Source organism: Anguilla rostrata, chromosome 19 (assembly GCF_018555375.3).
Source record: "Anguilla rostrata isolate EN2019 chromosome 19, ASM1855537v3, whole genome shotgun sequence".
In the NCBI taxonomy this organism is placed as follows: domain Eukaryota; kingdom Metazoa; phylum Chordata; class Actinopteri; order Anguilliformes; family Anguillidae; genus Anguilla; species Anguilla rostrata.
Window position 1 is genome coordinate 7,823,716 of NC_057951.1, and position 26,224 is coordinate 7,849,939.

The 26,224-nt window shown below is 49.6% G+C and overlaps 1 protein-coding gene across 2 annotated transcripts; it reads left to right on the forward strand.

The window, feature by feature from the left end:
* The first annotated feature begins 457 nt into the window (after positions 1–457).
* Positions 458–25,164, forward strand: LOC135245683 (CCR4-NOT transcription complex subunit 2-like). Of its 2 annotated transcripts, none has more exons than XM_064318909.1 (16): positions 458–670; positions 9,885–10,004; positions 14,278–14,350; positions 14,868–14,912; positions 15,708–15,855; positions 17,161–17,343; positions 18,753–18,829; positions 19,467–19,592; positions 20,055–20,179; positions 20,480–20,600; positions 20,836–20,992; positions 21,845–21,906; positions 21,998–22,047; positions 22,568–22,668; positions 23,485–23,635; positions 24,091–25,164. In XM_064318909.1, exons 2-16 carry the CDS (start codon positions 9,897–9,899, stop codon positions 24,175–24,177), a joined length of 1,614 nt encoding a protein of 537 aa, XP_064174979.1. In that variant the 5' UTR covers positions 458–670; positions 9,885–9,896; the 3' UTR covers positions 24,178–25,164. The 2 variants fall into 2 exon arrangements, with proteins under 2 accessions (XP_064174979.1, XP_064174980.1); XM_064318910.1 differs by having other exon boundaries at positions 461–670; positions 23,485–23,629.
* The last annotated feature ends 1,060 nt before the right edge of the window (positions 25,165–26,224 follow it).

Sequence of the window (26,224 nt, forward strand, 5' to 3'; positions counted from 1 at the left end):
AAGTATGTAGCGAAGTAGGCTACCTTTACAGAGCAAAAATAAAGGCATGCCACGAGGAGATACACGCAAAATATATGGCCAACAAGCTGACAAAGACTAAAGCAATTACAATCCTGAACAGTATGTATTGAGGTAGGTTTTTTCTTGACCAGGTTTGGAAATGAAATTTGCTGATAGAATCACTGACAGTTGTGCCGGTTGCAGCATCAAAAAATCCTCCCAATACATTTGAACCACTGAATAAATGTATACATATAGAAAGAAAATATATGTTAAAATAACCTTAAACCGCACAAAATACTTGCGATGTTTTTCAATGTTGTCAGAACTGAATCGAAAGCACAAGATGCTGTCTGTCCCACTTTCGGTTTCGCTGTTCAAGTAACAGAATACTCTACGCTGCTCATCCAAGCGGAAAGCACTCTGAATTCCAGAAGTCTATACATTTGCAAGCCGTCCCTTTTACCCTAGTACCACAGACTGTCTTTACTGTGCAATTTCCCATCCCGTCTCCAGCGGTACAGAACCGGACCATCCTGTGCTGGAGGTGGGTTTGGGTTCGGACTCAGGTGGCAGGGAGGTCAGAGGCTAAAGGCTGCTTTTACCCATAATTCCCGTTTGTAGAACACGCAGCCATCTTGGATCTACGAGGAGAAGAGAAATTAATGCGGTGAGTATTTTTCTCAGTTATTTTCCAGCATATATCCTGCTCGGTCGACCACGGAACAGTTGTATTTTGACCCAGAATCCTTTTGGAACACGGCAGTGCCGTTTCGAGGGGATTTGGGTCGGGGCTCAGTCCGCACGGTTTCTTTATCGCTTGTGGTTTTTGTCTGGGGCTCTAAACCGAGGGGACGGACTGAGGAGAGGAGGAGGCTGAGCAGGCCCGATATACACAGAACCAGCTCCCATCCCTTCTCTGCTCCCCTCTCTCACAGCAGCCCGTCAGCTAACGCTGTCTGCTACACACTATTAACTTGCAAAGTCCGGAGCTGAAATAATTTTAGCTAACGTTGTCTTGCTTGATAGAAGCAGACAAAAATTTAACTTGCACTTGTTTGCTAGCTCGCTAGCTTGAACAGTTGGCTATCTCTAACGTTAGCAAGATGCATAGCGCGCTAGCCAACGTTATATGTGAACCATCCCCTGATTTAAGATGGCTAGCAAGCTATTAATTTTCCAACATGGTATACCGTTCAGGCTCTTGTGCTGTGTTTATGAAGCCAGCCTGTTAGCATTGTTGTTATGATGTTATGGTATCTGCATGTAGATAGCTAATCTGGGTTACTTGTGTAATGTGAAATTGCGCTAGCTAAATAGTTTTGGAATCATTAGCTAGCTAACTATATGGTTTTTATTGTTGTGCAAAGTTTAGCTTGCTGTGTGGTGATCAGTAATTAATAACTAAAACGTTTGTTCTTGCATTGCATCGCCAGAAGTGTAGTCTATAGATTTAGTTCGCCCGCTAGCGAACGTTGGCTAATCCGCATATTAGAACTGGTCGTATGTCGAAATAGATTGTGGAGGATAACTTGCCCAAAGTTGATTTGCAGTTTTAAAGCTAGCTAACATCTGTATAGTTTATCAATAGGTGCATAACGTGAACTATTTAGTTATTCGACCGCTTATGCATGATAGTTGTTTCTGCATCGTATGAACTTTTATCCCTTGTTTTAGACTGCTGTGCATGCAAGGTCTTCGGCATTAACGATGACGAGCCACATATTAACGTTATGTGTATAATAAACATTAAGGCATTATTTATTGTATGGATAGTGGTATAATCGGCGAATATTTCACTCTCTCGGCATATGATTAAGATGCGTTCATTGGCCGTACTTTCGATAGCTGTTGGGCTATCTTAGCTTGGTGGTGCTGGCTCAGTAAGGGACAGTGCGATTGTAAATAAACAAAGGTCCGCGGCATGACGGCTTTCAGGATGCAGTACAGTAGCAGGAGTTTTAATACTGAAATGATTCATTCAGTTGTGCAAAAAAGAATTCTGTATCTAATTTATAGATTATTTTAAATCTGCAGTTGTTCCGTAGATAATTTAGGTGATAATTCATGATGCCAAGTTTGACAGCCTTCAAATTTACCTGGTGAAGTTTGTTTTAAGCATATTCTTTATAAGGAACAATTGATTTAGGATACACTAATGTGCTGGCTACCGTTTGGATTAGTTAAGGTTAAAGCATTGCGACATTTTGCATTATGCATATTTTTCGTTTTTAAGGAGATATTCATATCAAGAGAAAGAGACCCGTTTAATGCACTTTTTGAATTATCTGTCCCGTTGTAATAAATGTTTTCATGTGCCACCTCCTTCCATCAGAGCCCATGGTTTTTAGTAGAGTTAGGGATTGAATCAGTATCAAGTGCATCCGCGGAGATGGTTCAGTTCTCAGATTAACGGTTCAGATAAGGGAACGTTGAGGATTTCAAACAGCCCTTTCTGAAGCGAGACGGCTCATTCCCAGCGTGCTAGAATAATTTCACGTCAGCAGACGGCCCGCTGTCATCTTTTTCATAGCCTTGATCAGGCTCAGAAGCTGCACTGGGATTTGTGCACTGCTTGACGTAACTTTATTGATAGCACATTCTGAGATACGTGAAGTGCTGGTACAATGAATAATTGTGGAAGATGCTGTGCACGCGCATTTGGCGATTGAGAGCCCCGACGGTGCGTTTATAAGTAAAAGGCAGCATTGTAGAAATTGATTGTAGCACTGCCTTAGTTGGAATATGATGGCAACAACCATAAATGTTTAATTTTCTGCTTTGGTCCTTTTTCCATTTAACATGGTGAGTTGATGGTTCATTTTCTTGACGAGGTTAATATTTATTTGAACACTTATTTTGAAAAAACATAGCTCATGCAAAGCTGGAAAAAGAAAGTGACACCGTATTGCATTTTGTTGGGTTGAATTAGAAGGTTGAACTGTTATTCTGGTCTTTCAAATGTGGTGCATTCATTTAAAAATGTAAAAGAAATTAAGAATATGAATATGTGGGTTATCTTGCCGTTCTCTTAATCTGGGAGAACACCCTGGTTTCCATTCAGCTCTTGAACAGCGAGGATTTTCTGCATACGGTACAGCTCCAGAGAAAGCACTTGCTAAGTCCGTTGTTTGAAGTTATAGCCCTTCCGCAACTGAGAGAAATGGACACTGGCCTCCTTTTATCTTGACGGTGTTGTTGAAGCATTGCACGACCGTGCAGTTGTGACTGAGCTGGGATCTCACTGCTGAACGATGGGAGGTGTGAGAGACAGAGCAGCTGAGTGAGAGTGTGTGTGCGCGTGTGTGTGTGTGTGTGTGTGCAACCCACGGTCTGGCAGTGAACCCTGACGCTGGCCGGCTGGTGCTGAAGATGGCGTAGCCGGCCGTACCGTCGCCACACCCCCGCGCCCTTACGATCATCATCACCATTCAGCAGGCACCGTTACCCACAGTGACTTACACTTCCACATTTTTCACATGGCGTCCTTTCAGCTGTTATGGTTAAGGTGCTAAAATTGAAGTGTCTTACCTGGAAATCGAACCAGAAACCCTATAGGTTATAAGCCCAGTTCCTTAGACATTATACTACACCGCTGCCTCTCAGCTGGTGTACTGGGGCGGGGGGACTACCGCCTTCCTGACCTGACCGGATGATGCACTCATGCTGTTGACTAATGGTATGCTAAAAAAAGTAGCATCAAACTGTCTCAACATCCTGTTCAGTTTTGGCCAAGGATCAACTTAATTCAAAGAACTATCAAACTTTTAAGCAAGTAGAACAACAGTATTTGGTTTGGCAGGTGATTTAGCTGCATCCTTATTGTCTCATAGGGCTTCTGTGCTCGCATTTCCACCGCAGCCAAAGACAGTCGTCTCCGGAGCTCTCCTTTGTGTGCCCATACGATCCGAGTCCACACTCTTTGTTCGGCTCTGTGGTCTTTGGGTATTGTCTCTCCCAGCTTAGCCCGTTAGCGTTAGCGATCTTCAGCCTTTTGTTCCCAAAAAAAGCGTATAGATCTCCCTCAGCTGAGCTTACGGTGCCCTCGTGCCCTTTGACCTCCCTTTTATTTGATGCTTTTGTGTTCAGGCTTTTGATCATCTTGGCTTTGATACGTGCATGTTCAGCCCCATTCCAGTCTCCAGCCAGAAAAGTAGGTTCCTGCGATGCTTATTACGTAGTTATGCATTGTTTTTCTCAGCAGGGTTAAGATTGAGAGCACGTACATTGCTGTAGTGTTGTTATTACATTGTTATACATTTTTTAACAACAGGAGTTTGATTGAGAACACTCATAGCGCTGTTATTACATTGTTATACCTTATTGTGCGCAGCATGGTTTGGATTGATATCGCTGTTATTACATTGTTATTGTTCTTCTCAGCAGGGTTTAGATTGTGGGTACTTGTATTGTAGCATTATTATTAATTAGTTAAACCTTATTATGTCCAGCAGGAATTCGATTGATAGCTTTTATATTATTGTCACATTGTTATTACATTGTTGTAGCTAGGGGTTTGATCTTATTTTCTGCCTGCAGTCATTTCCTGTGTGCCAGAAATGCTAGTTTTTTGGAAGCTGCACCTGTGTCACTGTCCCTGGTAAATACTGACACTTTGAAGTGGCCTAATCCTTGATTCCTTCCCTCAGTCTCTTTTAGCCGTGACCTTTATGAGCCCCGTAAATAGGACCCTGGCCTTTTATTTCTCATTAGTGTTCACATGCATTTATGCATTTGTGTATACAGATTACACCAGCACACATGAGCACTGTCTGAAAGGAGCTTGCTGCTCCTTATGAAAGCCACTTCTTAGCCCTTTGAAGTGTAGGGCTTTTTTTTTCTTCAGAATCTTCAGAAAGTCTAAGTGTTCCAGAACTGTTGCTTTCAGTTACCAGCAGTGATTGTTACATCAGCGCTAGAATGTTCAGCTACAAACATTCTAATCGCATATTAGTGACCTTGCGCCTTAAAGGGGTGAACATGTAATGTCAGCAGTGAAAACCGAATGCAGACGATGACAATGTAAGAGGTGCAAAAGTGACCCAACAATAAAAAAAAGCAGTGATTGGAACTGGCAGTTTTGATTCTGCTGTGGCAGAACATTACATCAGTGCCCAACGCAGCTGTCCCTCATCTCGTTTGGCCTTGAAGAAGTGTCACATGTACGAGGTGGCGAGGGGCTGTGATCACACTCATTACAGCTGCAGGAAGAACCTTGGTGAGATTGGTGAGATAAAGATAATGTCTGTCTAACGCAGTTTTGTAATGGCTCGGTCCGATCAAATCGTGCTTTACATTGCCCTCAGTGTCGATGTGCAGTTAGCAAAATGCTGAATGGGTTGCTGACGTTCTCCTGCTCGATTTAGGCTGTTCAGGTCGGGTGTTCTGCAAAATCTGGCTGATTATCGGATGTCGGCGTATCGTTCCGAGTCGAACTAGCTAGTTTAGTTTTTCTGCGTGATTGGTTATTGAGTATTGTACCATCGGTTGCTGATTGGCTGGAAGATCTCTCTCTCTCTCTCTCTGCCTCTCTCTCTCACTTTCTCTTTCTCAGCATTTCTCTTTGTTTAGGACGTTCTTAAGAGCAGGTTACTTGGATTTATTGCGTACCTGGGAGTGACTGTAAATTCCCAAACGTTTGCGCTGGAGCGTATTGATTGCCTAGCCGCTGATTAGCCAGCGAGACAAACGGAACTATCGTCTGAGTAACGGCAACGCCCTGCGATGGGGTGGCTATTAAACTCTAGTGCCGGTGGGGGCTAGGTTGACCAGTGTAGCTGCTGCTGCTGCTGCTGTGGGGGAGAGGAGGCGCTTTATTGTTCCTCTGGTTTTATAGTATTGATTACGGGGCATTTATGGGGAAACTCATTTTTGCAGTGAGTTACTCACACGAGCGTGGAATCCTCGATCGCACGCAAAGGATTTGGAATCTCGGATTAATAAACGCAGGTGTGTGTGCGCTCGCAGCGTTGGGGAGCTGTTATGTACGATTGCCGTCGTAAACTCCGGGATTAAAAACTGAGAAATCTGTCTTCACCAAGCTGCCCCAGGGCATTACCCGCTCCTGAAGTCCCGCCCCTAAGAGCTGATTGGCCGTATCCTTGGGCATAGAGAATTGCTTACGCTAATATCCAGTGCTCATTGGCTTCATTGAGGGGGGTGGATGGATTGAACTCAATTATCTGTGATCAGCAAAGGTGAATGCCTTTGATTGAGGTGCATTTTTAAAAGTATGATGGGAAATTAATACTATTCCTAGCCTGTTTGTTAGACATTGGAGTGCCATATCTCGAGTCCTTTTTAAAAAATATTTAATATCAGAACGCCTTATGCTTTCCATAGCACTTTGCTCAAAGTTTTTATTAGATATCAGCGGTACATTAAAATGAGCTCTGTTCTTAGATAGCTTGGATAGTTAGCTACTATATTCGTTGTCTACAGATACGCAAAAAATAAGAAAATCTGTTGAATTAAGATGTCAAATTGAGATTAGCACAACTGTATTTTTGGAATGTGCTGGTTGATTATTTCACATCAACAGTAATTTTACTTATTCTTGTGGTTTGATTGTTAATGGCAGCTACTCTCTGTGGAATTAAACAACGATGGCATAATGGACCAAAATCTAAATGCAGATGCTTTTGGGGGAAAAGCTGCCAAGCTTTTACAAATAATCTCAAATAACACTGTGCGCGCACACACACGCACACAGAGTGCCTGAGTGTTCTTTTGCTTGCAACCTATGTTACTGAGTGTGTATGTGCGTGCATGTGTGTGTGTGTGTGTATGTGCATGCGTATTTGTGTGTGTGTGTGTGCGCGCGTGCATATGCATGTGCGTGTGTAGTTGTGTGTGGTATGTGTGGTGCATTATGCGTGGTGTGGTATGTGTGTGTTGTTATGTTCCAGTTCCAGGGCAGTCTTGGTAATGACAGGATGTGATGGCGTTAGAGTGACTGAAACCTGAACAGCTTCCTGTTTTTCAGAGCAGGCATTCTTTTCACATTTGTTGGGTGTTGAACGCTTCAGCTGGACAAAGCTGCTATTAGAAGCTGCAATCACATCATCAGCCTCTTTTCCATTTAATAATAAGCTGTTAATACTACTAATAATAATAATTATTATTATTACTCCCGTTCTTCCCGGCGTGCGGTGCTGATGTCACCTGACCCCGCCTCCTGCTGTCTGGTTGAATGCGTCCAATGAGGCCTGGCCTTTAGAGACCTCATGACACCTATGAGAAGGGCTGTTAAACCTGGCCACATTCCTCCAGAACTGCGTGCCTAATCCTCCTCCTTAAATCTAATTGGCTGTGCAGTCATCCTTAAATCTAATTGGCTGTGCAATCCTCCTTAAATTTAATTGGCTGTGCTTGCACTCCCTCCCCGCTTTGATCTCCCAGATAAATTGAGAGTTAGGCAGTTGAAGCGGCGTAATGGTTATATGGTTAGAAAGTTAAAATGGTGCCTGTTTTGCGTGAAAATGTGTCTTTAAAATGTATTTATTTCAGGCTGCTGCTGTTTTGACTCGTGTCTCAGATTGCAATCTATAAAAAAGATGCATTTGCCTTTAGCAGCGGTGATAGAGCGCTCCACGCGAGCGACGCAGAGCAGAGAGCGATGATTATCGCACGCGCAGCGGCTCCTGTTCTCGCTTCCGCTGGCCTGTGGTGCGGGGCGTTTGGGAGAGGCCCAGCGAAGCGTGGCCCGGCGCCCCCTCTGCTCCCGTTCTCCTCACGCGGTTTCGTTTTCACGCTTCGCTTCGGCCCCTCTTCTCGCGCTCTCTCGCCCTCGCAGACGTCCTCTGTGTGCCCCCCCCACCGCCCAGCCGTGAGACCGAAACCAGACAGGGGGCCTCTGGTGACCGAGCGGTACCTGCCAGCTCAGTCACTGAAGACGCTGAGCCATGGAGGTCTGGTCATGGTTTGCCGGATAAGTTACATTTTATGGGGGTGCTGTCCCTGCTGGTCGTGATGTTGTGTGCGGTCATCTTTGATCTGTGTCCCTGGGTGTTCATGAGGGGGTCCAATAGGGGGGCCCCTGGAGGGCCTTGAAGGTACTGTAGGGGGTGACTGGCCAGCTGGCACATGCACAAATTTTGAAGGGAGGTCCCCTGGATGCCGTTCAGCCAGGGTGGGGGCCCCTGGATCATAAGAGGCTGAAACCCCCCCCTGCTCTAAGCGCTTGGGCTCTGAGCTCTGTTGCGCTTGCCCTGTCTTTGAGGTGCTTCCCGTGTGGTTTGGCGGTTTTCGCATTGTGACTTCTTGGCACCACATCGCGGCTTCTTGGAAAAGATAATGGCGCGTGAGTACGCGCCCTCGACTGCTCGCTGTAATGTGGACGATCGGGTTTCCGTACGATTGGCCCGGCGCTGCAGGGCAGCCGCTCGGCACGTGGTTTCTACTCACTCAGTCATTACGCAGATAACCCAACTCTGCTGGGTTGTTGGGTCTTAACGGGGGGGGTGGGCTTTTTGCGTGTGAAGACCCTGTGGCTCTGCGGGGGCCGGGATTGGTCGCCTGAATGAGCGGAGCAGAGCGGAGCATCCGCTTGAGTGGGTGTGCGAGTGTACCTGAGTGCAGCCTCAGCGTTCGACCCACGGCCCATCAGCTCCGGGAGAGCACCCACAACCCCCTGCACTGAGTCAGCCCCGATTTCATCCGCTGGAAGTGTTGGCGTCGGGTTCCGTGCCCGGGGCAGACTTCACGCTCGCTGGCGCGCTGTCGTACTCCGCTGGGACTTCGAGCCGCTCCGCTAACCCGCTAACCCGCGCCGCGCTAAGACCCAGACTGTCTCCTCCAGAAAGCCAGGAAGGTAAGCCAGGAAGCTTTTCACCTCAAATGACTTTTTTTTCTCTTTGAAAGATGGTAAGCGCGGTGCATCTGGTCTATTCATAACGGAGCTTTTACATTATTGCATGTAATCGCACCTGATTGGGAAGGGGGGCGCTGCCAGCGTTCGCGTCGAATCGGGGGGGGCACGCTCTTCACCCGCGAGGGGCCTTTCTGCCGGCGCGCTCCGCTCGTCCCTTTGAAAGGTGCGCTGCGTTCGCAGCTCGTGCTGAAGATACGGACGCAGCCCTGTTTCCGTCCTCAAGGCCTCGTTTTCCCATTCGCGAAAGCAGACCTGGACAACGTGCTAAATCGTGCTACGTTCGCAGCTGCTGTTTTGACTAGACAGACGAGTGTAAATGAGCGGATGGCACCTGTCTTCCGAGTGCGGTCTGTGGGGGAGGGGGCTGGTAGACCCTTTGAAGCTTTTATCTCTCTGTGCTGAGCTCCCTGTATGTGCCTGCGTGAACATCACTGTGAGAGAACTACCGTCACGTTTTTCATTCTCTATAAGGTGCAGACGTTACATCCGCGTTCCCAGTGAGAGAACGGGCGTTCGTCCCCTGTCACTGGGTTATTCTCTCAGTTAAAAGGGAAAGTGGAGCTCTGCTCCTTGTTGGAGGAGCTGCACTCCTTGCTGGAGGGATACGTCAGGTTTGTGGAGTGTAGGTAGAGCACTTGCTTGGCGTGTGTGCGAAGAATTAATTGCAGGTAACGAGTTTGTGTAACTGGCTCAGTTCCACGCCGGTGCAAAGCGTGTGTAGCCTAGCTTTGCCGTCGGCATGTGAGGGGGGCGGAGCCTCGGAGGCAAGGGCTGTGCACGGATTGGTTGCATGCTGGCTGATTTTGGCACCCCCATGGGTGTGCTACTGTAATGCATCCCTCCCACCGGTTACCCCCCATGTGACCTTGTGTCACCCCCCCCCCTCTGAGAACTGGTAATCTGTATAAATGAGTTTGATAATGCAGGGGGTGGGTGTGGTAGTGTGGGGGGTGTGGTGTCTCGGTGTGGGGGCGATGGCTCATTTAAAACCCCTCTCCCTTTCTCCTTGCAGGTGACAAACAGCATGTTTAGTGCTACAAGAAAGAAGTTTGTAGAGGGGGTCGAAAGTGACTACTCTGATGAAAGCATGTACTACCAGCCATCGATGTTCCCACATCGATCAGACAAAGACGTAAGTGCCAGCGTGTTCCAGTCCTTTTCCCCGCTCTCTTTGGCTCCCTTGCCGCTCCGGAATCCCTCCTGGTCATTCCGGAAGCCCTCCTGGTCATTCCGGAATCCCTCCTGGTCATTCCGGAATCCCTCCTGGTCATTCCGGAAGCCCTCCTGGTCATTCCGGAAGCCCTTCTGGTCGTTCCGGAATCCCTCCTGGACATTCCGGAATGCCCTTCTGGTCAATCCAGGTGGGCTGGGTTAACCGTGGAATCGGCTGCTTTAATTGGCCAGTTAAGTGCTGATTGACATGGAATCCAGCAGACCCTGGGGCTCTGCAGGACCAGGGTTGACGGTCACTGGCTTGCGTGGTGAACTGAAATGTGAAGGCTGTTCTCTGCAGAATTATTTAGAGAACCTTTTCTCATTGAAGGTGTTTTTGTTAGGGTAGATCTCTGAGGCAGTGTGTTTAAACTGTTTATATGTCATAAATGGTATTGTACCATAGAACAGGGCTGTCAAGTCACTTAAATTTTATTATTTTCATAAAAGTTGCATATCATGTTTCTGCCAAGAAAAAGCTAACTGTGCTAAATGCTGTCGGCTGTCAGTCAAAATGTTTCTGAACTTAGTCACGCAAACACTTTCAAAATGTAGAATGTGATTAACTGTGGCGAGGTCTTCGGCTGGACTTGGTCAAACCAGAGTTTTATGTGACGCTGTTGACTTGAGTGATGGCCTGGATTCCCTCCTCTGGTAATAAATCTGGATTAATAAACCTGGATTCACTCCTCTGGTAATAAATCTGGATTAATAAACCGTACCCGCTGGCACCCAAACAGGCCGGATTAATTGACTTTGCAGATGATGGGCTTCAAAGTCACAGCCCTGCGTTGTGCAGAAGTGGCCATCAGGAGAGCTCGCTAATGGCTAAACGGCTCAGTCCTGGCCCTGGGGTGTGTTCCTAGCCCCACTCTCAGACACCCTGTCGACTCCACCCTATGCCCAAACACCACCACCCCACCTTCCCCCAAACACCCCACCTACTCCACCTCACCCCCACACACCCTGTCTGCTCCATCCTGCTTCGAAGCATCCCCAAACACCCCTATCTCTCCTACTCCCAAACACCCCCACCACACCCCCCAAACACCCCTCCAGCTGCCCCCCATCACTCCACCCCATCCCTAACCTCCCTGCTGTTTGTGTGTCCCCTGTGCTCTGCTTGCCTGAGCGCCAGGTTAATCTTTCTGGCGGGACGCCTGAGCGGCTGGCCCACCGCTGTGCCCGTAACCTTGGGCCAGCGCACGCGCGCGGTCACGTCTCGTTCCCCTCCTCCGCCCCCTCCCAAAAACCTTCGCTGCTCCGCGGACGCGATTGCTTTTGATCTCGAAGCAGGGCTTGATTTTCGGTCCGCTCTGAATGGCTGGCAGACGCGTCTTTTGAAGCCCCTGATTGAGTTCTGCTGTAAATAGACCACATGAAAGAAGGAAGAATTCCTCTGCTGAAATAAAAAATTTAAAAAATGAAAAAAAAACAGAGGGCCTGTTTGTTTAGAGGCTCGTTTCAAACTGGTTGAGGGTGGATTATTTTTGGAGGGGCGCAGGAGGGTCCTGCGCTCTTCGTTTTTCGGAATTAGCCTCAAGACTCCAGGAGTCGAGCGTTTCGGTCGTCGCAGGAACTGAGGGAAGTGTAACGGGGAAAGTGGGCTGGATCTGCCTGTGAATGTTTACAGTCTGAGCGGTGTGTCACAGCCCTGCTCAGCCTGGCGTCCGAACAGGAAGTTGACTCGGGGAGTCTGATAGGAAGGGCTGGCCCAGACTCGGGCTGCCTGGGACGTCTGACGGGCGGGGGGGCGGATGTTGAGTGTAGTTGGGTGTAGTTGGAAGTGAGTCTGAGTCTGAGTCTGAGTCTGAGTCTGAGTCTGAGTCTGAGTCTGAGTCTGAGTCTGAGTCTGAGTCTGAGTCTGAGTCTGAGAGAGGGAGAGGGAGAGGGGGACTGAGAGAGGGAGAGGAGGAGAGAAAGAATTCTGGGTAGTGTTCAGAGGTCATGAGTGTGTGTCCATTCCTGGGGAAAGAGCTGGAGGCTCATCAAACTCACACATGCTGAAATAATGGACCCTAAATTTGGGGACCTGCCAATACCAACAGCCTCGGGTATCCCCTTCTCTCTCTCTCTCTCTCTCTCTCCCTCTCTCTCTCTCTCTCTCTCTCTCTCTCTCTCTCTCTCTCTCTCTCCTCTCTCTCTCTCTCTCTCCTGTGTTTTTGTGTAGATTTTGCTCGTGAGTTCTTGGTTTATTAAAGGACATCAAAAGTCTCTCTGTCTCTCTCTCTCCCCCGCCTCTCTTCTCTCTCGGTGTTGCTCGCCCACCTCCCAGCCGGGGGTCAGGGGTCAGGGCTGTGCTGGTGGGGGTGTGAGGAATGGCGGTGATGGCGGTAGAGCCTGCAGACGGCCCGTGAGCGGGGGCCACAGAGGACTGCATTCACTGCCTGCTGTGCTGGGCTCCCTAACAGAGGGGACCATTCAGCCCCACTGAATGAAGTCAGGCTTCATGACCACGTATCCATTTGTTTTGGCTGGGTTTAGTTACGCTCTACCCCTCACCCCCCTTAATTCCTGACAAGTGCTGTCACCCTATCAATACTGCCCACTGCTGCCAAAGGGGACATACCATCAGTATGTGCAAATGGGGGGGTTTGCCCCTTACGCTCTTCTGTTTTCTGAAGGAGTACACTCTGAGTGAAGCAGCCCCCCCTCTTCCCAGGTTGAGTGGAATCTCCCAACAGGAAGCGCTACCTTCCGTCACTCTTCGCTGCCAATCCCTGTCCCGTGATCAGAGCAGCGAGCAGCACTCCTCTCCCTTACAGGGACGTGTCACTTCCTGTCCGTCCCGACGCGTTCCTCTACTCTAGCTGCTGCTCGCAGACGGCCTGCTCTGTCTCAGCTTACCCACAATGCACTGGGGCAGGAAATGCCTAGGGTAACTGATCATGCTGGGCATCCAGGGCCTGTACATCGAGAGAGAACCGAAGAGCTGGAAAGTAATCCAGGGGTTCCTACCCGCGCCTCTGGAGTCTGTTCACATGCCTGTGCTTATAAGCCGGATGTATTTATAGAAGGCTAAAGCCCAGCTCTGTTTTAAACGGAGACATTAAAATGTGAGAACACTGGTTCTCAGTTTGCAGGTCGGGTATGTAATGCGCTTGCTGCATAGGTGACGGCATTTAGGCGACATACCTGCGTTCCGCACCATCAGGTTCTAGGCACTTGTAGGCCCCACGCCCGCTTTTAACACTAGACGGCATCGCATTGGTGTTGCGGGGCTGTGCTGACGTTTCTGTGTGGGGTGGGGGGGAGTGGGGGGTGAGAGGTGAGAGAGGTGCCCTAATGGGAAGTGTTTTTTTTTTAATGCAGGTGATTTTTCCCACTCATAACATCCAGAAGCGATTGGGTACTGTACCTGAGCCAAGCCCCGGAACATGAATAGCCCCTTCAGCCGCGCTGAACTGGTGTAGACGGCACTAGTTTCGCCAGCTTAACCGTCGTAATCAAAAGCCACGGCTCCTGCTTTTGTTTAGCTGGCGCGTGTCCGCGCGGGGCGTGGGCGGGGGATGAATCGGGCGCGTGCGTAAGGGCTAAACGCGGTAATCGGTCCTGTTTGGAGCGCCGCGGCATGACTGGACCCGGTTCGGTTCTGCTCTCGCCCGGGCTGCGTCCGCTCCGACACCCCCTGCCTCAGCCCTTAAAATAACAGGCTGTCCGAACTGAGTAGAGGTGTGGGCACAGTGAGCAAAGGTAATAATTACGCTAAGAGATGTAGTAAAACCACTTATCATAGCACTGGGGAAAAAGAGGGGAAGTTTTGTGATTTGGTCAGATGGGACTTTTTGGGGGCGGGGGGGGGATACCCAGAAGTCTTTGGGTCTCTCCTCAGCCGGTCATGTGGTCGTGCGGTCTCCTTCCCGTTAAAACCTGTCTGTCCTCACGCTCTCTCTCACTCTCTCCCTTTCTCTCTCTCTCTCTCTCTCTCACACTCTCTCCCTCCCTCCCTCTCTCTCTCTCTCTCTCCCTCTCTTTAAAGATGTGAGGTGTGAAGGATGCCTTCTGCCCCCCTCCTACAGGAAGTGACTCTGTGGAGGTTGTGTTTTTGTGCAGTCGACTAAGATTCCTGCGTCGCTCCTGCGGTTACACGGATGATGAACAATGCCCAGTAAAGTTATTTTTAAAACTGAACTCACTCTCTCGCCCTGTCTTTCTCTCCCTCTCTCGTTCCTTTCCTTCGCTTTCCCCTGCAGATGTTGGCGTCTCCATCACCATCGTCGTCCAATCAGTTGTCCCAGCTCGGCGCAAGTTTATACGGACCACAAAGTAAGCCCCGTGCCCGTCCCTGTGTCAGCACTTAGAAAGCGTGAGCACTGCTGGCATTCAGCCCTGCTCGCGTTCAGCACGCCTTCAGCTGATGTCCGCTGTTGTAATTTGCTCAGTTTAACTGCCGGGTTGAGGTCCCAGAGGTGGGTCAGGTCCTTTGCCTAGTGTACGTTAGTGTAAATTTTCTCTCCCCCTTTAAAATGATTTAGGGAACAAATTGTGTTTTGGTAGCTGATTCTGGATCAGTTGGTCAGGAGCATGGGTGCCTATGCGCTTGTCCCCTCCTCGGACGGCGTCGCCTGATCTGGGGTCAGCAGTTAAATGCTTCCTTGCGACGCGCGGCAGTATTGCGCTTGTAGCGTCTGCAAAATACTGCAGCTAGGCCAGGTCTTCACATTCATTCATATTTTCCACTCATACCAAAATGTATTTCAAGGAGGTGCTTTTAAAAGTGAGCAAAATTGTTTATTCAGAAAACTGTACTTATCTTTTTTTTTCCCCATTCTTTTTCCCCTAGCGCAAGGAAACGACTGTGCGATGAAGAACAGCGGCATCTGGCCAGGTAGAGCTCTTCAAACGTACTCGCGTGTGGGGAGAAAGCGTCAGCGGCAGACGCGAGTAACCCTGAGCACTCTCTCAGGCCTGATGACCGTTTCTGTCGTTCAGAATAGGCCGTTGTCGGAAGACGAGGTTAGCTCAGCGAACGGAGAGAGCGTACGCGAGCGTTAAACGTAGGGAAGCGTTAGCGAGGGAAGGCTCCGCTCTGCCCTTTCTCCGAACACGCGGAATGTTCCGGCTGTCTGACCGGTCAAAGGTGGGTGTGGCCGGTCGTGGGGGAGCCAGGGTGTCTGGTGGTTTTTTTGTTTTTACCGTAAAATCACCGTTGGTGGTTCAGACCCATGGAAAACCAGGTGAGGTGAGCTAACTTGTGTACTCAGCTGCTGTGTGGGATGAGCCAGGCGCTAGGGCGCTCGAGCCAGCAGCCCCCGCAGATCTTCAGGATTAGCGTTAGCCACCTCTGCTCTCAGCCTGACTGTTCTACAGCACTGCCCATAGACCTTCACCACTACCTGCCACTTTAATCAGACAAAGCAAGCGCTTCTGGGAACATTTTGGAGAAAGGGTATTGAAATATGTTCACGAGACTTGGCCGACACCAGGCTCAGAGGTGTCACATTTTCAAAAGTTTCAGAGTGCTGTGTGACTGCGGTCGCTCCTGATGAAAGTAAAAAAAAAAAAATTCAGAAGTTTGTAAAAACTCCATCCTGCCGCCTCTCTGAAAGTCTCTCTCTCTCTCTCTCTCTCTCTCTCTCTCTCCCTCCCTCCCTCTCTCTCCCTCTCTCTCTCTCTCTCTCAGGCGCGCTAGGCTTTCCCATGCGGGGCATGAGCAACAACAACCCCCAGCTAAACCGCAGCCTGACGCAGGGCAGCCAGCTGCCGAGCCACGTCACCCCCACCACGGGCGTGCCCACCATGTCGCTCCACACGCCGCCCTCGCCCAGCAGGTAGGCCCCGCCCCCTGCCCCCTGGCCCCGCCCCGTCACAGCTCGCCGTATCGGGTGTCTCCATTCGGCCTGCCGAACAGGGCATCCTCTGTCTGTCCCGTGGGTGGGGACCTCTTCCGTCACAATGTGGCTGAGGACGCGCTCGTGAATGGAGCGTGGATCTCATTTAAACAAGTGAATTGAAAGTTGACAGAGCAGAGTGTGGGCTGGGCAGTGTTAAAGGCCCGAGAACAATCTGTGAATAAATGCCTGGCGTGTGTGTAAGTAAGGTAAGGGTGGTGTCCTCCGCACCTCTGCCCCCCCCCCGTATGCAGACTGCTGGGGCTCTAGTGATTTCTCCACCTGCTACAAAACCTATTTTTTAATTAAGTTTTCAAAGCACTTTGTAATTAAAGATGTGAGAGCTACAGAGATTTCATAAGAATAAAATGAAAGATGTTGCAGAGTTGCTCTGGTACCCACTTGGTACCTGGCCACAGATGTTGTCTGGTCCTGGACTTTTTGAGGGGGAGAAAGAGAGACATTTAACAATAAAGAACCGACAACAAGCAAGAATCCCACAATTCACTGCACCGACGCTGTGGCACAACAAATTAAAAAAAAACGACTCAATCCTTTCTTTCTGTGATGTGAACTCATTTTGGAATAGGCTGCTCTGTTGTTCTGTTCGTGGAACTATGAGTTTATAACTGCAGTCAGAGCGTATTGAAACGGTTCCTAAACTTTTCAGGGAGGACTGTTTTTATTTTTTATTTTTTTATATTGTGAAACGAGCGGACCAATTAAAACTTGTGAGAATTTGGAGGCGCGCGGTCTCGTTATGGAGTTCAGCCGGGATCACAGAAGCGATGAAGCTTCTGACACGCACGCTTCCATTGGCTGACAGGCCTTCTCTCTGTTGTCATGGTACTCAAATGCAGCCCGTCCCATCTCTTCTGGCGCTAGAAATGCGTGTGGAAGCCTCTGCTCTTGAAACCTGCCATTTTTCGCTCCTGTGATGCTGCACGGCGATTAATATTTTATGTTTAATGAGTTCACGTGCTAACATTTAGTGAGAAAGGATTTCTTGTTTTTTACTTGTTGTAGCCACAGCGTCGGTGCAGTGAATTGTGGGATTGTAGCTCGTTGGCAGTTCTTTATTGCTAAATGTCTTCATCTTCGCCCCTAGTTATTTCAACTCTTCCAGTCCCATTAGCAAAAGAATGCTGAACTTTTCAGGTTTAGCTCAGAAAATAAAAGTGTTTGTAAAATGAGAGGACAGGAGGGGGTTAACAGTGTGCCCCCCCGTCCCGTCCCGCCCCGCAGGGGGATCCTGCCCATAAACACGAGGAACATGATGAACCACTCCCAGGTGGGGCAGGGTTTGGGGATGGGCAGCCGGACCAACAGCCTGAGCGGCTCGGGCCTGGGCAGCCCCAGCCGGAGCTCCCCCAGCATCATCTGCATGCCCAAGCAGCAGCCGTCCCGACAGCCCTTCACCATCAACAGGTACGCAAGCTCCGCCTCCCCTCGGCCCGCAGGCTCCGCCTCCCCTCGGCCCGCAGGCCCTGCCTCTTTCCCCTAGTCACTGCACGGCACCGCTTATGAATATTCATGAAGGGCCGTGCTCACGGGCAGAACATCCTCTGGAGGTAATGCCGTCTTTGGCCACGCCCAATCACACACATTCACACATGATAGTTGAGCGTTACACTTTCGACTGCCCAAGCTTTCGCTGCTAAGAATGCAGAGCGGACCATCTGGTTAGTCTTGGGTATCGTTGCCACGGTAGCCTGGCTGCTGAGTCATTCCAGGTCCTCATTCTTTAGACGTAATTAGAATTGAAATATATTCAACAGGTGCAGCAAATTTTGCACCTGTACTTATTGCAGGCGTGTTTATCTCTTTGTCTGGAACATTCTAGATTTGCTTAGGAGCGATGTCATTACTCTGTACAGTGTGCAGTGCATGGTGGGTAGGGACTGTGACTTGGTAGCAGGAAGTTTGAGTCCCAACCAGTGCTTCTCTTTTGCCATTGAATGCTATTTCATTAATTGTTACAATTTAATTAATTGCAGTTTGTCATGTTTTTAATTGTTAATGTAATATGTGAAATGTGAATGCCTGTTTGTTTGTAAAGTAATTATTTGATATCTTTGAGCTCTGGTGATATTTAAACCCATTGGTTGTCTAAAGCATAAGTGGGATTTGTTACACTGTAAATACCCGCGCATGTAAATGGATAATACTGTCAAATGTCAGCTCTATTAAGTTTCCCTGGGTAAGGGGGTTTGTGTGCTGCACACACGCCGGAGATTTGTGGGTGTCCTTATTTTTAAAACCCAATGAGGGTCTTCATGTGCGCCCCTGTCCCTGGGGGTGTACCTCTCGTTATGGGCGGGGTGACCACGGGGTGCTTGAGGAGGCAGGGGAAGAGGGCACAGTCGTCCCGTATGAAGTTTGAAGAGTGAAGTGCCAGCAAGCTCTCTCTCTCTCTCTCTCCCCTCTCTCCCCCTTCTCTCCTTTCTATCTCTCTCTCCCTTCTCTCCTTTCTATCTCTCTCTCCTCTCTCTCTCTCTCCCCCCTCTATCTCTCTGCCCCCCCCCCCTCTCTGTAATGTGTGTTTGAGTCTCTCTCTCTGCGGGTGTGTTCAGTGGCCTGAACACAGTCCTGGATCATGAATAGTGTGCGTTCTGAAGGACCTCTCCTCTCTGCTTTGATCTTCTCTCCCTGGCGTGTAATTGGGAGTTGAGGGGGAAGGCTAGCCGCCGCCGCGCTCGCACGGCTCATTTCCCATGCTTTTTAACGAGGTGTGCAGAGACCCCCCTCCCCTTAGCCCCCCCCCCTCTCAGAGCTCACCGTCGCCCCCTAGCTCCGCAGGTCTGACGTTAGCTTCCTCCCCTGTGTTGTCCTCGCAGTATGTCCGGGTTTGGAATGAACCGGAATCAGGCCTTCGGGATGAACTCGCTATCGAGCAACATCTTCAACGGAACAGGTCAGCGTCCCCCTTTAGTGTTGTAACATTTGCCCTTTAGATACTGCAGCTCTGTAGGATTAATCACTGGGATCCTGCAGCTAATATCTATGGTCATAGCACCATCTACAGCAGCCTTACTGCACATATCTATGGTTATAGCACCATCTACAGCAGCCTTACTGCACATATCTATGGTTATAGCACCATCTACAGCAACCTTACAGCACATATCTATGGTTATGGCACCATCTACAGCAGCCTTACTGCACATATCTGTGGTAATAGCACTGTCTAAAGCAGCCTCACTACACATATCTATGGTTATAGCACCATTAACAGCAAGCTTACTCCACATATCTATGGTTATAGTGCCATCTACTGCACATATCTATGGTCATAGCACCATCTACAGCAGCCTTACTGCACATATTTGTGGTTATAGCACTGTCTACAGCAGCCTTACTGCACATATCTGTGGTTATAGCACTATCTACAGCAGCCTTACTGCACATATCTATGGTTATAGCACCATTTACAGCAAGCTTACTCCACATATCTATGGTTATAGTGCCATCTACTGCACATATCTATGGTTATAGTGCCATCTATAGTGGTGTGGGTATGTGACCGTGTTGCGGTCGCGGTGCCGTTTCAGACGGGAGCGAAAACGTGACGGGGCTGGATCTCTCCGACTTCCCGGCGCTGGCGGACCGGAGTCGGAGGGAAGGAAGCGGCAACCCCACGCCGCTGCTCAACCCGCTGGCAGGGAGGGCCCCCTACGGTACGACCCTCAAATCCTCCCCCCCGCCACCTCAGCTGTTAAAGAGCTGTGGTTCCCCACCCTGTTCCTGCAGACCTACCATCCTGTAGGCTTTCACTCCAAACCCTAATTTGGCGCACCTGATTCTAATTAGCCGCTCAATGAGGTAGCTAGTTGTTGAATGAGGTGCGGCTTTGTTGGGGCTGGAATCGATCAATTCCAGCTCTTAATTCTCCTTAATTCAAGATTTGACCTGACTTGTGTAGACCATTAGGCCATGCTCTTTTACAGAGTCCTTGGGTGTTTACCGCAAGGGTACGATGCGTGCCTAAACAGCTTTAAGCATAACCAGGCAATTCGGGTGTGAAGACATAGAGCAGTGACCGCAGGCGTTCTGCCTGTTTGGGGCGCTGCAGTGGTGAGTCCGGTGACTCGTTTGAGCTCAGGGTGGGTTTAACCAGAGGCCTGTGGTCGCGTTCGCAGTCGGGATGGTCACCAAGCCGTCGACGGAGCAGTCCCAGGACTTCTCCATCCACAACGAGGACTTCCCCGCGCTACCCGGCCCCAACTACAAGGACCCCACGTCCAGCAACGACGACAGCAAGTCCGTGAGTGTGCCCTCGGCCCCGCCCCGCCCTGACCTGAATCAGGCCCCGCCCCCTTTTGGGCACCCAACTCATCCTGAGCCCCACCCCTTGGACTGCAGGATAAAAAAAAACTTATGTGTTATCGTATTAAATGCTAGGTGAATTTACTTGTAATAGTACTTTGAAAGTTCTTTAATCTGGACCGATTATTATATTGGGTTTGAAGACAGGTGCTCCTGCAAACTCAGGTATCTGGAACGACAGGCCGTGTTGAATTTTTGGAATAAGGCGGCGTTCTGTCCCTCTCTCTCCTCCCCTCAGAACTTGAACTCGACGGGCAAGAGTTCATCCAGCACGGACGGGCCCAAGTTCCCCGGGGACAAGAGCTCGACGGCGCAGAACAACAACCAGCAGAAGAAAGGGATCCAGGTCTTACCCGACGGTGAGCCCGCCCCGCCAATCACGCTCCGAGGGACCGCCGAGGCGACCCAATCACAAGCTCTGTTATAGCTCTGTCACCGCTCACGTGCTGCAACCGCCCAATCAGGGAGCTCCTTGTTGCTACGTCCCGCGTTTTATAAAGGTCACAGCTGACCTGTGATTGGTTGTTTATAAAAAGCAGGAGGGGAGATGATGACACATCCGCTCCCCTAACTGTGCCCCCCCCCCCTCCGCAGGCCGAGTGACGAACATCCCCTCTGGGATGGTAACAGACCAGTTCGGGATGATCGGGTTGCTAACCTTCATCCGGGCGGCGGAGACGGACCCGGGGATGGTGCATCTGGCGTTAGGCAGCGACTTGACGACACTAGGACTCAACCTCAACTCTCCAGAGTAAGTCCCGTCTCAGTGCTCAGTGGGTCGGTGTTCAGTTGACTCGTGAGTCGTGAGTCGTGAGTCGTGAGTCGTGAGTCGTGAGTCGTGTCTCCTAGCAGGCCCTCAGGATTAAAGTATGAAGCAGATTCTTTCAATTTCATGTTTGACACCAAGAAACAACCACTACACATTCTACTGAGCAGCTCACTGTTGACACCGTGTACAGTCGAGGCAGTTTTGGAGGGAAGAGGTTTTCGTTTGGGGCTGGAAGTTTCCAGTTCAGTGGCTTCAAGATTGGAATGCAATCAGAAGGAATGCAGGGAATTGGAACCGACTCCCAAAGCGATTGAAGCTGCTATTGAGTTTACGGGGGGAGAGAAAGGGTGGCGGTGGGGAGAGCCTTGCACTTGCTCACTGCTTATTGAGTGAGTGAGAGGATCGAAATTGTGATTGGAGAATAAACGGATGTTTCCAATTCACTGTCGGACACGTTGAGAACACCGTTTTTCTTTATAGCCTAATTAAGACTCCCGTTCAGTAAACTAAACAGGCTATTTATTTCCTCTCAGCAAATGGCACACGTGGCCATTTTTGGGTGCCGGCCCAAGAGTCCATCAACCTTGGAGTACTCTCTACCCTCTCAGTTGAAAACATGTTCACTTGTGTGCATTTGGTGGATTCTTTTGTCCAAAGCAAATTATAAAGATGTTTTTGCAGTGTAAATGACGATGGGGAAACTACGCATATGCACACGCACACACACAAACACACACACACACACACATACCCAGCTCTTCTCCACGTTTGCACCCAGTCCGGGCGTTCGTAACTTTTCTCTTTTTGTGTTTTGTGTTTGTTCCCCCCAAACAGAAACCTATACCCCAAATTTGCGTCTCCCTGGGCGTCAGCACCCTGTCGACCTCAGGACATTGGTGAGTGCCTTGCCCCGCGAGAAGTGGAACACAGACCCCCCCCCCCTTTCCAAAATGACTCCTGACTCGTGTTCCCCCCCTTCTCTTTCAGACTTTCACGTTCCATCCGAGTATTTAACCAACATTCACATAAGGGACAAGGTAAGCCATCGCCCAAGCCACCCTGCCTGCTGCTTTACTTATGCTTTACCTGTGTCAGTTCCAGCGCACAGTCACATTATAAACCCAGCTAACACAAAATGTTTCCACAATGTTAGTGGAACGTTCTGCCAATGTTATAGCACTGCCACTACATGGCAGCAACATTGCGTGTTCATTGGGAATCTATTCTTATGTATAGTTGGATTAATTGTGCATGTTAGTTATGGGTGTGATTTTAAACCTAACTATGGCAATCTAATACTGATTTTCTGAGCATTTCCTGAGCATCATAACCTCTTGTTTTGTGGATAAAGCCCCACTAGGCCCAGAATAAATCATAAGTAGTGTGTGTGCTGTGCATATGTCAGACTCTAACCCTAACCCCTCCCTGCAGTAGTGTTGTGCAGTAGTTGGGGTTAGGTTTGGGGTTGTGATGGTGCGAGTGTGAGAGAGTGTGAGCTGTTGAACAGGCCTCTGGTTAACCCCCCCTCCTCTCCTGCGTGTCCCCCCCCCCCCGCAGCTGGCTGCCATTAAGCTGTCCCGGTACGGTGAAGACCTGCTGTTCTACCTGTACTACATGAACGGGGGGGACCTGCTACAGCTGCTAGCAGCGGTGGAGCTGTACGTATGACCGACCCGCCCCCCGTCCCCCCTTCCCCCCGCCCGCCGTCCCCGCACCCTCCCCGCGCCGGCACCCTAACCGAACAGGCACACAGATATTGGGGTTCATCGGCGTGTGGACGTTTGCCCTGGCGGGAGCTCTGTAGCATAGCACAGCTTTACTCACAGAGCACAGCCCTATGAGGCCGTTAGCTGGGGCTCCATGACTGGGGGGTTAAGCCACACCTTGTCCAATCATACACTTGCTATTTACATGCGGTTTCACTGGATGGATTATCTAGGTCTGGGTCTGGGTCTTCAGGGTCTGGTGACGCTCTGTGACCTGGACTTCCACCCTGTTCTCACCCACCCTCAGGCTCTTACTGCTGCTGCTGCGTGTGCATACCTGCATCTAGTTTTACAAAAAATAAACACCCGTCTGGGGCGCCCTCTTCTGGACGTCGGGGGTAATGACATCAGCCTCTTCTGTGGGGCTCTTGCTGAGTACCTTTCCTCACATGGCATAAGATATATCCTCCAACTGTCTTATGAACCTGAATAACATTTTCCCATTTACTCTAGTGTATTGCTGTATTGACATTATATTAGTCGGACTTCCTGGTTATTATGGGTTTAATGAAGTGAACTCTCCCAGTCACTGTTAGTGTGCCTGTTATTGGTTAGTTTCAAGCTGCTCTTGAGGAACAGCTGACCAGACTGGCGAATGGCTGACTCTCCGCTAGTGGTAGAACCACAGGAGCAGGACCGCCCGACCGCGCTTCGAACGTAACAAGAAGGCCGTTTCCAACTGTTCCCGTTTTGTCTTATATTTTAAAGTTTCAACCGGGACTGGAGGTACCACAAAGAGGAGCGGGTATGGATCACGCGGGCGCCAGGCATGGACCCCACATTAAAGACCAACACCTACGAGAGGGGGACGTACTACTTCTTCGACTGTCTTAACTGGAGAAAGGTAGCCAAGGTAAAGGTATTGACTTGAGTATCTTCTACCTTTTATACACTAAAATATCTTTGCGGCAGACATGCCCTGGAGCTCTTTCATATTCCCCCATATCCCGCTTTGTGTGTGTGTGTGTGTGTGTGCGCTTCTGTGTGTGTGTGCGCGTATGCGCGTGCGTGCGTGCGCGTGTGTGTGTGTGTGGGTATGTGCATGGTTGTGCATGCGTGGATGCTTGTGTGTGTTCGTGTGTGTGCGTGTGCGTGTTTTTGTGCGCGTACGTGTGCGCATGCTTGTGTGTGCGTGTGTGTGTGTGTGTGTGTGTGCGTGTGTGCGTGTGTGTGTGCGTGCGTGCGTGCGTGCGTGCGTGTGTGCGCGCATGTTTGCACGCGCAAATACTTTTCTCTTCCTGTGTTTTCTTTGGCCGCTGTTTCGTGTGCCCGTGCCGCTCCCCCACCGCTGTGGTCTTGTTTGGCCCTTTTCAGGAGTTTCACCTGGAGTACGAAAAGCTGGAAGAGAGGCCTCACGTGCCGTCCACCTTCAACTACAACCCGGCCCAGCAGGCCTTCTGAGGCGCTCCCCCCCCACCCCACCCTGACCGCGGGGGTGCGGCCGCCTCGGGGGCGTCGCTCACCCAAACCGGTCGACACGACAACTGAGGCGTTCTGGCAACTAACCCGGGGGCCGAGGGCTCGGCATTCCGGGGCCCGGCCTAGCGAATTATGTGCTGCCCAAAACACACAGCGTTTATTCCTTTTTTTTATTTTTTTATTTTTTTGTTTCTACCGGTTTATTATTTTTTTTGTTTGTTTGTTTGTTTGTTTGTTTTTTTTTCCGTTCCGTTTTTTTGTTTTTGTTTTTGTTTTTGTTTGAGCCAGGGTATGATTTTTCGTTTACGCCTCTCTTTAGCAAATGCCCGTCTCGTTGGAAACAAAAGCCAGAAGCGTGCTCGATTTTCCGTTTTTTTTTGGTTTTTTCCCCCTCCGTCCGAAGCTTGGAAAGCTGCGCGTTAACAGCTGGAGGGAAAGAAAGCGCACCGGCAGATCCGTGATGGCGTGGAGGGAGAAGGGAGGGTGAAACGGGAGAAAATGCCACGTTTCGTCTGGGCCCTGTTTGGCATTTAACAAAAAAAAACAGACAAAATGTTTGTGTATTTTTTATGTGAAGACATACTTTGTTTGGAGAGCCGAGAGCCTGTACTTGAATTTACGCTTTTAACCCCTCCCCCCCTGTTTAACATATCCCCGCCCCCTTCCGTTTCCCACCACGCCCACTTCAACCAGTCGCTTAGCGACGGGCATTTACCTGAGGCTTTTTTTTTTTTTTTTTTTTTTTTTTTTTTTTTTAAAGCTACAATAAATCAATCTGAGACTGTTTTAGTGAACGTTCTCGCAAACCCGTTGGACAATCTCCTCTGGGGTGTGGCGAGTTCGAGTTCTTACTGATCTTCATCGTTCCAGAACGAGCGGAAAACACTGTCCAGTCTTTGTTACGATTTTGTAATAAACGTGTACATTTTTTGAATTTTTGGACATCACACGAATAAAGATATGTATGTACGAATGTGTATATATTATATATATATATGACTTCTATTTTGGGAAAAAGAAAAAAAAAAAAGTTGCGCCCCGCCGCACCTCGTTTTTAGGAGGTGAGCGTGGACGTGACACGCGGAATAAAACCGGACATTTCTGAAGCTGCTGAGCAGGGGACCACGTCCGTCGCCCTGCGCACTTTCCATTTTGACAGGAAAAAAATAATAATAATAATACGCAGAAAAATAAGGTTTTCAGCGAAACCAAGGACATCCATACATCCAAGCGAAGGAGCCGGGACTCAGGGGGGAGGGGGGAGGCAGGGGGGGACGGGGGTGGGGCGGGGCAGGGGCTGAAGTCGGGGTGGGCGGGTGGGGGTGGGGGAAGAGGCCTTGAGGCATTTCAGTCTGGCTGTTTAAAAGGGCAGCGTTTCATAGGAAAAGAAAAACCCAATAAAAACAAAAAATAAAGAAATTAATGAACAAACGAATATCGATCTTGTATTTTCTGACTACGACCAAGCTTTCTTCTCTCTAATAAAGTAGAAAGGCTCTCTCGGACCGCGGTGTGGAGTTTGGTTGGTGGAAGGGGGCTGGCTGCGGGCGTGTCTCGAGCCGGGATGGAGGTCAGGGGTCACTCGTCAAACTCAATGTTGGGCCATGCATTGTATACTCTTGTATACTCAGTAGTAGGCAAGTGTGCTGGTTTTTTTTTTGTGTTTTTTTTTGTTTTTGTATTTTAATACCTTGTCACACATCTTGCCAGGCCCCTCCCTTCACGTCCATCTTGGCTCTGGTCACGTGTCACACATTTCCAGGTATCACCCTTGTACTGTATGACTCCAGACTCTAGGGAGCCGTGTGCGCCATAAGGTTCACCTGGTTTCAGATCTCTCGGTCAGTGCTGCGCTCACTGAGATACAGTGACCAGCCCCCTTGGCCTGCAGGGGATACTGACTCCAGCTGATCACATGACTGGGTCGTCCTTGACCTGCTACCCATCTGCCGGCCCCATCGGTGCTGCAGCTGTGTTCAGGTCCTCTGATGCTGGTTCGGTCCTCACAAACCAGGCGTTTGTCCGGTTT